Below are 12,498 nucleotides of genomic sequence, written 5' to 3' on the forward strand. Positions count from 1 at the left end.
GTGTGAAATAAATCAGGAAGTCCAAAATAGTTACTGGGCCTGAATTATTATGTAATAAGTTGTTCATAATTGTCTCTTTCTTCTTAAATGTAATTCCAACACAGAAAAATACAGAAAAGTAACTGTTGACTTTGAAGTTATTATTGAAGTACTTATGAAAGATCCAACAACTAGGAGGAGGTTCCTAATTCATACCCCTTCTTTAGTAGATGTGTATTTGCTTATTGTAACATGCTAGCCGATATGTCTGGTTCTGCGTTCAGGATGTATTAGAATTTAATGTTGGGTTTTTTGTTGTTGTTTTGCTTTCATGTACTATCAAATAGGTGTTCTTAGGTTGTTGGGGTTTTTTTTATTCACTTTACATGGCAGAACTTTAGGGGTGACACAGGACTTTGTATTGCTAGAAAAACTCATTTTAAGGATGTATGTAGACCTAATAGAAATGGTATTTTTGGTTTACAGAAAAGTTTGCAAATTTTGATATTTAAAAGCCCATTGTGGAAAACTTTTCATGGTCCTTTTGTTTCAGCTTGTCCACAGCAAAACTGTACAGTTTCTAACTAAAAAATAAGGGCAACACAGCAAAAGATTTTTGAATATACTTAACTATCGAGCAGTGAAGCTAAACTAACAAAATACTTTAAGTTAAAAGTAATGTTCTCTTAACTAAAAATATGCAGTGCTGTTGTCGCATGTTGTCAATTTCTATATTATATATATATATATATATATATATATATATATATATATATATATATATATAGTTCAGTCATAATGTTATGCCACATTTTTTATTTTTTAAACTTAAGTCGACACAACATTATAGCCCTTACTGGAGTGAACTCAAAAATCCTTTGTTGCTTTGCTTTTTTAACTTTATTCAAACTTTCTTCTACAGTGTTGTACAGTGTTGCTACAAAAGAATGGATCAGTGTTTAGGTTCGAGAGGTAGGCATTAAAGGTGTGAGATTACAAGGAAATAACTGGAGGCTTTGACAGTGTTTGTAACACTCACTATATTTTGCAATGCAGGAGCACAATAAACAACTTAAAAGACTACATTTACTGAGTAAAAATGAACGGTGATTCCAAACCAAATCAAATGTAAAAAATTTTTTAAATGCCACTACAAAGTAGGTATGGGTAGGATTTATACAAATAAAAACGTAATAACACAAGTTCTTTAAGTCTGTTCTCTCAAGTTCAAATTCGCTTCTTTACACTCAACTCCGGTCCAGTCAATACTTAGTCTGGCAACTTAAAAGAGGCCAGCATTGCGTTATTATCTTCTCCAAGATGCAGAGTATTCAGTATACCCAATGGTATTCGTCGTCAATGATGTGTAGGCTTCGTTTGCGTGGCCGGGGAGAGGGAGGTCTGGGCTTCTCTGCTTAGGGTGCTCCCGGAACCTAGCCCCGGATAAGGGGAAGAAGATGGATGGATGGATGGATGGATAAATAAAATTGAATTGACTTCAACATTTAATATGCTAACTGAGGTCTGCGTTTTTTTTTTTAATGTAACTCTTGGGTTTTTGGAAGTTCCTTTGCTAATAGTAAATAATTTATACTTTATTTTTAATCAAAGATAAAATAAAAGTTAAATGAAAAATGAACTGAGTAATGAAAAGTATTCTTTCTGGATTTCGTGTGCATAGACATGATCCAGCTTTGACCTAGGTAGATTAGTGTATGTGTAATGCTGCAAGAATATGAAAGATAAGACAAGAGAAATGGTATTAAGTGTCGCAATTGTTGAACATAGAACAATACTTCAAATGTGATTTTGCTCATAGTTAATTGATGCTTAGTTGCTTAATCTAGATCAGAGAATAACCAGGTATAGATTTAACAGATATAACAAAAAAGAGAAATACAGTAATGACTCTAGGATAGGCCTCACACTGAGTCTGTGTGAAGACGGCCTTGGAAGGATGGGCGGGGTGATTGAGCGACACCAAAGAGCCACTAATCTAAAACAATGTATGACTTTTTAAATGTATGTATTTTAATAAAAGAAATTGTATTGAGCATATTGTGATCAACAAACTCAGTTTCAAAGACAAGTAAAAGAAAGTATTGTTATATAACTAGATTAAAAGGAGATTATGTAGAAATCGATTTTCATGTGAGAATGAACTGAGGATAGATCTAATTGAAGATAAATTGTATGAGCTTAATGAAACATGAAGTAAAATATAATATTATGTGACTAAATGTTCGGATAACGGAATTTTCTATGTTAAGAAAAACATAGAAAAGAAGAAAATGTGATTATGTGATTTTAAAATGTAAACTTTGTTTTAAATTATGCATGCGGAAAAGTCAGATAGTCAGATTATAAGGTGTGGCTGGAAATCAGGTGATTAGATGTGATTGGATGTCATCATAGGTGAGGTGTCAACTCAGAGGATGTGACATCCAGTTAGAAAGCAGGGAGAAAAGATGACCAGGTATAAAACTTTGTGCAGAAGAGATAAGTGGTTCTTCCCTTCATTTTCTGTAAAATGAGCATTTCAGACGATTGGACCTAATATGTTGACAGTTTGAAATGAAAGCCGAGCCCCAGAGGCAATCCCTGCCCAAACTGTGAACCTGCAAATTGGCTTTTTCTCTGCTCATTTTTTATAGAATCAAGAGGATTTGGATTTCTAAATAACAGAAAAGACAGAGATAAGTGTGATCCTCCTCACAAGATCTACTCAGAGTACGTTGATTAGATACGGGCAGAATAAATGCCATTGCCAGAGTATACAGTTTACATTTCATTTCTGTGTAAACGGCTCAAACAACTGCTCTGTAAAATATCTACATAATATCTATCAAACATGCCTTGCATCCTCAGAGTCACTAGCTGCAGCTATTGTAATTGGAAAAACATGGTTCTTGATCATAATGTCTGTGTTTAGACATTGTAATAATAACACAGCGCTGCCACTATGGTTTGCCAGAGAGCTTATTTGTGGAGTTTGAGTGTTCTCACTGGAACAGTGTGGACTTCTTCCGGGTATCCTCCCATAGGACATTCATGCTATGTAATTTAAAATTACCAGTTACTATGAACATTTAAGGCTGTCTGTCTGTTTGTGTTAGCCCAGCAATAAACTGGTGATCTGTTCTGCTGTGAAAGCTGAGATAACAGACTGGATAACAACCTAAATTAACAATATATAACATTCAGTATACTTTATTTCACATATATATTTTATATGATACAAAAATACTGATCGGTGTATTTTTATGAAAAATACAGAAATTGCAAGAAAGTTGAAAAATAACCTTTAATAAATTATATAATCAATATCTGACATAAGAATACTGCGACATAATTGATACAAAAACCCCTCAAATATTTTAAGAGAAATTACTTAGACAGTATCTTAGAAAAAGTGTCTTTCCTTCCAATGTTCATCTCAGATCAGTCTCCCATAAAAATATCTTTATATCAAAATCAGTGCATTTATCACCTTCAACTCATCAGTTTCCCATATCTTCATCCTAATCACTAAGGTTTCGCCACATTTTTTAGGGCCCACACACGTAGCTGCCCCCACATCTAATAGGGATACTTATGACCAGTAGATCTGAGGAGAATGGGTGATAAATAGTTTTTTTGTTTTTTAAGTTTAATATAATCTTGTTAATGTCCCATAGCATGGAGGTTAGTCTATCCTTCTCCAGTGGGATGGAACGCAGCGACATATTTCATCGCTGAAGAAGAAATCTGGTTCACACCTTCGCCTTCTTACTTCACAGGAAGGCCTGACGCAACTGCAATGAAAAAAAAAAAAAGACAGGACAGGATTAGCTTCAAAACCACTAACAGTCCAGTGTAGGTCAGGATATGTATTGTACAGTTTTAGTTAGCTGTTTACATACACTCATAGGCATATATCATGCCTATATATACAGATACATATATATATAGATATATATATATATAGATATATATATAGATATATGTATATATACACATATATACAACAGGGCTCGCAAAATCGCTAGCCCAACGTCCCGGGGCTAGCGATTTTTCCAGTCAGGCTACCAAAATCTATCTCTGCCCTGCCCGTCGGCCTATCATAGGAAGGAAAAATATATGTCAATGCTTTTGCATTCTTTCGGAAATGTAGCTGGGTAATTATGTCATTGGCATCGGTGAGCCACTGTCAATATGTGACATATTGAAATCGCGTTTGAATTTGCGCTTGTTTTTTGCTTTCACTTTGCAATCGCGCGAACTGTGTATAGAGAGCGACAGCACTGATCTGTGAGTGATGATAATTTGCGCACCAATTCCTCTGACATCGTCTTATCAATCGTTAGCTTACTATGCAAACATGACAAGTGAAATCTCCCGCAGCTTAAACATGTGAGAGGTTGATCGCGCAGAGAATCGCTGAGCATTATGTGAGTGCGTGTGTGTAAAAGCAGCAGCATATATATTTTAGTTCTGCTGAGCCAAATAAGACAGGTCAGGGTGAAGAAGTGACAGCCAAAGAAAAGCTTACCACAAAACGGAGAAGTTATGACAAATCAGACTATAAGGCAAAAAGAAAGTGCAGCTTTATGGTTTCATGGACAAAAGAATTTCTGTGGCTGCGATATGACAAGCTAAATAACCAGGGCTGCACATAAGTGGTCCACAGGTGCGCATTCGCTGTCAAAATAAAAAACGCGCACAAGATAAGAAGTTGCAACGCGTGTTTGTATACATAGGATTTTCTGGAGGAGGACAGACATTTGTTTAGAACTCTTAAAGATGTCGAAGAAGCTCCTTTAAGCAATTACTGTGATGTTCCTCCACCTCCAAAGAAATGTCAGGAGTCCGAACCACAAAAGAAGCGCGTATTCTCGGAAAAGTGGTTGCAGGAGGTGAGCTGGCTTCAAACAAATGATGAACGCACAGAGATTTGGTGCAGAATGTGCCCTGAAAATCCCACTCTAGCGGACAAAAACAGTGCTTTTTATATGGACGCAAACTCGCGTTGCAACTTCTTATCTGGTGCGCGTCTTTTATTTTGACAGCAAATGCGCACACGCGGACCACTTATGTGCACCCGTGTAAATAACATAATGTTCTGCCGAGTGTGTTGTTGGTTTTCCCTCGATTTCTCGATATTTCATTTTCTTATCGTTGCACAAAATTATACCGGTATTACCGTGAACTGTATGATATAGCCCAGCCCTACTGACTACGGATACTGACTACAGAATGGAGCAGTTGTCAGCCAGCTCCTCTACATGAATGACATCGAGCTGTATACCAAGAGTGAACATCGATTCAGTGATATAACCTACTAGGATCTACAGCAATAAAATTGGAATGTCGGACTGAAGAATTGTAGTCAGATGGTAACGAAGAGAGGGAACATAGTCTGAGGGGATTGCACTACCAGACTGAAGGATTGGAAACATCGAGGACAGCTACAAGTACCTGGGAATACCACAGGCAAATGGGAACCACAAAGAGGCTACTAAGAAAGCCACAACCACCAAGTACCTGCAGAGGGTTAGGCAAGTCCTGAGGAGTCAGTTGAATGGGAAGAAAAAGATCTGGGCAATCAACACCTGCGTCCTGCTGGTGATCAGGTACCCTGCTGGGATGATAGCCTGGCCGAAGGAGGAGATAGAAGCCACTGACATCAAGAGAAGGAAGTTCCTTACCACCCATGGAGAGTGTCACCCCATAAGAAATGGAAGGACTAGTGAGTCTCAGAACCACTGTTCAGGATGAGACAACAAACATCCATGAAGATCACCACAATCGGCTGTGTGCTTAGTAAATACCTCAGGCAGCAGAAACCTGAGAAATAAGAGAAGCAAGGAGAAGAACCATCATAGAAGGACAGGCCCTTGCACGGTATGTACCACCAGCTGATATAGGAAATAACTGACATCCAGAAATCCTACCAGTGGCTGAACAAAGCTGGACTGAAAGATAGCGCGTAGGGACTAACTATGGTAGAACAGGAACAAGCTCTGAGCACAAGATCCATCGACACTGGGATCCACCCAGCAGGGCGCAAGATGCTTGCAGGCAGGAAATACATGGAATGCCATAACCAAGTGGCTGGCATAACATCTGTGCCGAATACGGCCTGAAAGTCCCGAGGTCAAAATGGGAGACACCCCAACGGGTGGTTGAGAATGACCGTGCTAAGATCCTATGGGACTTCCAGATACAGATGGACAAAATGGTGATGGTTAACCAATCAGATGGGGAGATATGTGACACACATAGTGGGTAAAATTAAATAACTGTATGGCATGCTCAAAGTAACTAAATGAGCATGTCAACTTTTTTCTATTGACATGACATTTTTTCCTAATGTCAATAACAACCCATCCAATCCGCACATAACAAAATCAAACCATAGATGTCCATAAATTATGTGTAATAATTAGAAATGACATAGGGAAAAGGTACTGAACACACAAAGAAAGGGAGGTGCAAAAAAGCACAGAAAATCATGGCACCGGCTGAAATTTATTATCAGAACTAAAATCAGCTGGTTCTGTCTAATGGCCTCCAAATAATGGCCTATAAAAAGTGCCTCTTTACCAAGACACAAGAAACAGCTCATGATGGGTAAAATCAAGGCCATCTCTCAAGACCTTTTCAACCTTAGTTTTGCAAAGCATACTGATGGCAATGTTTACACAAGAATTTCTCTTTCCATAAAACTATTAAAAGAGCCATAATTCAGAAGTGGTAAGAACATCATTTTACTATAAACCGGCAACAACCAGGTACTCACTGCAAGATTTCAGACAAAGGGTTTAAAAGGAATTATCAGAAGAGTTGTCCAAGAACTAAGGATCACTTGTGGTGAGCAACATAAAATCCTGGAATCAGCAGGTACAATTGTTTCAAAGAAAACAATAAGTAATATGCTAGTTGCTATGGCCTGTATGCACGCTCACTATGCAAGGCTCCATTGCTAAAGAACAAAAGGGATGTGGAAGGGGGTTTAAATTTAGCTGAACAACATTTAGATAGGCCTGTGAAATACTGGGAGAATACAGTCTGGTAGGATGTGACCAAAGCTAAACTCTTTGGATGCCATAATACTCACCATGTTTGGAGTTCACAATATACTGCATATCTACAAATATACTTGGGCTCATACAGTCCCAATCAAAAGTTTAAGACCACTTGAAAAATGGCAAAAAAAAATATCATATTTTGCATGGTTGCATCTTAACAGTGTTTTAAGTAGAGCTTCTACATGCAACAAGAAGAAATGGGAGTGAGACAAAACATTTTTAACAACCCCCCCAAAACAGAAATCAAAGTTCCAAACATGACCTCAGTAATGAGTAGCTCCACCGTTATTGTTGATCTCTTCAAAAATTTGTTGCAGCATGCTTGATGCAAGCGTTTCCATGAGGTGAGTGGGGACATTTCTCCAAGTGGTGAAGACAGTCGCATGAAGGGCATTTACTGTCTGGAACTGTTGTCTATTTTTGCAAACTTCCATTGTCATCCATCCCCTAAGGTTCTCAATTGGATTTACATCAGGGGAACATGCAGAATGGTCCAAAGGAGTGATTATTCTCCTGGAAGAAGTCCCTTGTCCTGCAGGCATTGTGTACTGTAGCGTTGTCTTGTTTAAAAACCCAGTTGTTACCACACAGTCATGACGGATGCTCTCTGCAACATCTGCAACATCAGCAGCTGTTTGATGCTCCTGCACCTCCTGAAGCTCTATTGTTCCACTGAAAGAGAAAACACCTCCACTGTGGTGTGTGGAAAACATCTCAGGTGGGATCTGCATGTCATGCCAGTAACACTGGAAACCACCAGTACCATCAAGGTTACATTTTTTTCTCATCAGAGAATAAAACTTTCTTTCACCTTTCAGTGTCCCATCTTTGGTGCTCTCTTGCAAAGTCCAAACCGTCAGTTCAGTGGCACATTTTTGCACAGATTTGACATTTTAAAGGTATGTGGTCCTAAACTTTTGATCAGCTGTTAATCAGCCTGTTTCAGTTTAAGCGTTGTTTTCAATAAATTGCATGCTCAAAAAAATGTTTTGTCGCACTCCCATTTCTTCTTGTTGCAGGTTAAGATCCAACCATACGATTTTTTTTTTAGCCTTTTTTCAAGTGGTCTTAAACTTTTGATTGGGACTGTATATATCCCTGTACATATGTGTAATAAATGTTCTGTGTTCTGTGTCCCAGAAGCCTGCAAGTTCTCACTTCAGCCAACACGGCTTTAAGACAAACACTTTCCTGTATGTTAAAAAGGTCAAAGGTTACAAATAGTAGCCCAAACTACTCCCTTTAGAGTTACCAAATGATTTATAGCCAATGCCAGATTTACCAGAGCTTTCAACACAACAGAACAATGTGAATGTTTAAATTTCTTACTTTCCATCTTGATGCAATTAATCTTCTTTGAAATTATCTGGAGTTTTTTTTAGCCTAATAAGAAAAAAGTCAAATAATTGACTACTTAGCTATTTTGGAAATAAAAAAAATGTTCATTTCTCAGTCATAATTGGCAACAGAAAAAGAGCTTACATATCTTAAAATGATATGTCCTAGCTCATGTTTGGTTGACTATAACCTAAAACGTAGGCCTCATTGTCCAAACAGACAGACAAGCCTTGTAGCCAAGGAAGTTTAAGGAACAAACAATGATTTAATCCTTTATTATACATACTTTATCATTATAAATTCTGCAATCGCCCATGCTTTTTCAGCTGCACAGGGTCTCACGTGGTGAATGACAGAATATTTAGTTGCTGTTACTTAATACGACCAATAAAGCCCCTTTGAAATACACAGATGAGTTCAAATGGACAAGCATAATTTCTTTTAGACGCATGTTCATAGTTACATATGCATAATGATCAGATCCCAGACACTAGATTCCTACTGTTATGTTCTACTCATAAATCACACTCAGACAGGGTCACAGTGGGTTGAAAGTGGACCAGATGGAAGGATGTGTGTGTATGTGTGCACGTTTCCTCCTGTGCCATAGAGGAAATGGTTAACTGACAGCTAGGAGAAGTCATTAGCACACTAGGGTCTTGTGTTACACACCGTTGTACTGCAACAAACCCCTACATACTGGTGTGGGATCAGTGCCTTACACAGTGCCACTAACATCCTGAAGGTTTGAGTGTGTGCATTTATGTGTAGCTGTAGAGATCTTTTCCATGAAAGTGAAAAAAATGAATTGCAAAGTACATCATTAGTTAAAAAATACTTGGTACATACAGTAAATTTGCTAAAATGTTTATACTAGCATGCTTCACCTACCAAGTCAGTAAGGTAAGGAGTGAGGAGTCACAAAACACTGACCAGAAAATAGAAAAGAAAGCTTTTATTATTGCATGTAGAGGGCTGGCCATACACTGTACAGCATACACTACATTGTTAAGTTTGTGTTTAGAAACTTAACAATGTAGACATAGAAGAGCCACCTCCACAGGACAAGACTCAGTCCATCTTCATCTAAAGGACAAAGGTCACTCTTTCGAGGATGCCAATATTCACATTTTGGACAGAGAGGACAGATGAGTTTGAAAGAGGAGTGAAAGAAGCCATTTACGTCCACTGTGAACGACCATCTTCTCACCACATTCCCAAACCAGAAACCGTGGATGGACAGATCGATCCGCACTGCAGTAAACGCCAGGACCGCCTCCTACAACGCGGGTCTCGCCACTGGCGATATGAGCGCCTACAAAGCGGCCTCATACGGCGCGCGGCGCGCGGTGAGAGATGCCAAACGCCGGTACCGGGAACGTGTGGAGTCCCACTTCCACCAGGGCGACACACGGAGTATGTGGCATGGACTACGCACCATTACGGACTACAAAGCCAGGGACACTGCGCTGATCAACGCGGACTCTGCATTCACCAACGAGCTGAATCAGTTCTACGCCCGTTTCGAGGTTAGCCAGGCAGCTAATGCTATCTACCGCCTGACTACCGAGGACAGTGACGTCATCAGCGAGAGACCGGTGACCAGCATCGCGGAGCATGACGTCCGAGCGGCACTGAGGAGAGTGAACACAAGGAAAGCGGCGGGGCCAGACGGCATCACCGGCCGTCTGCTGCGCTGCTGTGCTGACCAGCTAGCAGGTGTGTTCACTTACATCTTCAACGAGTCCCTGGCGAAGTCTGTGGTCCCCACATGCTTCAAGAGATCCACCATCATTCCTGTGCCCAAGAACAGCAAACCCTCATCCCTGAACGATTACCGGCCAGTTGCACTGACCTCGGTAGTAATGAAGGTGTTTGAGAGGCTGCTGAAGAACATCATCTCCTCCTCCATCCCAGACACCACAGATCCGCTGCAGTTCGCCTACAGATCCAACAGATCCACAGAGGATGCCATCGCCCACGTCCTACACACCACTCTCAGCCATGTGGACAAGAAACAGGGTAACTATGTGCGAATGCTGTTTGTTGACTACAGTTCAGCGTTTAACACAATAGTGCCCTGCAGACTGTTCACAAAGCTGAGGGATCTGGGACTTAACAGCCGTCTGTGTGCATGGGTGTTGGACTTCCTCACTGGCAGAACTCAGGTGGTGAGGGTGGGCAGGTGCTTCTCCAACAGCATCACCATCAACACAGGAGCACCTCAGGGATGTGTCCTCTCGCCACTGCTCTACTCCCTCTACACTTCAGACTGTGTGGCCACCCATGGCTCCAACACCATTGTGAAGTTTGCTGACGACACAGTGGTGTTGGGTGCCATCTCCAACAACGATGAGACGGCCTACATGGATGAAGTGAAGAATCTGGCATCGTGGTGCCAGGACAACCACCTCCAGCTGAACGTCAGCAAGACCAAGGAGCTGGTGGTGGACTTCAGAAGGGGTCAGCACAGAGACTACAAGCCCATTATCATCAATGGAGCTCCAGTGGAGAGGGTGCAGTCCTTCAAGTATCTTGGTGTCCACATCTCCTCAGACCTGACATGGGCTGCCCACATTCAGGTCCAGACCAAAAAGGCTAGGCAGCGCCTGTATCACCTACGACAACTGAGGAAGTTCAGGGTCTCTCCAAAGATCCTCAGGATTTTCTATACAGGCGCTGTGGAGAGCATCCTCACACAGAACATGACATCGTGGTTTGGGAACAGCTGTGTGAAGGACCAAAAAGCTCTCCAGAGAGTGATCCGTACAGCAGAACGCTGCTGCAGGATTGCTCTCCCCCCGTTTCAGGACACCTACACCAGGAGATGCCGGACTAGAGCAGCGCAGATACTGAAGGACCCGTCCCATCCTGGCAACAAACTGTTCCATCTTCTGCAATCTGGTAGAAGGCTCCGCATCTTCCGGGCAAGGACAGAGAGACTCCTATCCCCAAGCCATCCGTGCCCTAAACACACACACCCGCCCTCTCACATCATCTATAATTGACTGAGTCAGGACTCTTCCAGACACTAAACCAAGGCACAATGTACATTTCAATTCCTTTAATTTTAAATATGTTTATATTGTCTATCCTGTAAAATAGTCAGCTGTCTATTCATATTAATGTACAGAATTCACCTGCTTGCTGCTACTACTGCACATTCACCCAATGTATATACTACATATCTATCTATCTATATATATATATATATATATATATATATATATATATATATATATATATATATATATACTACATATATATATATATACTACATATATATATATATATATATATATATATATATATATATATATATATATATATATATTACAAAAAAAAATAAACACCGAGCACGCCCCTGCGGGTGGTTTATCCTTCAAGCTCGGGTCCTCTACCAGAGGCCTGGGAGCTTGAGGGTTCTGCGCAGTATCTTAGCTGTTCCCAGGACTGCGCTCTTCTGGACAGAGATCTCCGATGTTATTCCCGGGATCTGCTGGAGCCACTCGCCTAGCTTGGGAGTCACTGCACCTAGTGCTCCGATTACCACGGGGACCACCGTTACCTTCACCCTCCACATCCTCTCGAGCTCTTCTCTGAGCCCTTGGTATTTCTCCAGCTTCTCGTGTTCCTTCTTCCTGATGTTGCTGTCATTCGGAACCGCTACATCGATCACTACGGCCGTCTTCTTCTGTTTGTCTACCACCACTATGTCCGGTTGGTTAGCCACCACCATTTTGTCCGTCTGTATCTGGAAGTCCCACAGGATCTTAGCTCGGTCATTCTCCACCACCCTTGGGGGCATCTCCCATTTTGACCTCGGGACTTCCAGGTTATACTCGGCACAGATGTTCCTGTACACTATGCCGGCCACTTGGTTATGGCGTTCCATGTATGCCTTGCCTGCTAGCATCTTGCACCCTGCTGTTATGTGCTGGATTGTCTCTGGGGCATCTTTACACAGCCTGCACCTGGGGTCTTGCCTGGTGTGATAGACCCCAGCCTCTATGGATCTTGTACTCAGAGCTTGTTCTTGTGCTGCCATGATTAGTGCCTCTGTGCTGTCTTTCAGTCCAGCTTTGTCCAGCCACTGGTAGGATTTCTGGAT

At 41.0% G+C, this 12,498-nt stretch overlaps 1 protein-coding gene across 1 annotated transcript in view; it reads right to left on the bottom strand.

Moving 5' to 3' along the window:
* Nucleotides 1–2,229: 2,229 nt before the first annotated feature.
* Nucleotides 2,230–12,498, bottom strand: part of vegfc (vascular endothelial growth factor c) — a 102,839-nt gene continuing 92,570 nt past the window's right edge. The window contains exon 7 of the mRNA XM_085275834.1: nt 2,230–3,773. Within this exon, the coding sequence (XP_085131960.1) occupies nt 3,665–3,773 (109 nt within the window). The 3' untranslated portion in view covers nt 2,230–3,664. The remainder of the gene's footprint in view (nt 3,774–12,498) is intronic.

This window comes from Mchenga conophoros, linkage group LG6 (genome assembly GCF_057382185.1).
Source record: "Mchenga conophoros isolate Kocher_MC1m ecotype Shallow Benthic linkage group LG6, M_conophoros_male_GT1.1, whole genome shotgun sequence".
Classification (NCBI taxonomy): Eukaryota; Metazoa; Chordata; class Actinopteri; order Cichliformes; family Cichlidae; genus Mchenga; species Mchenga conophoros.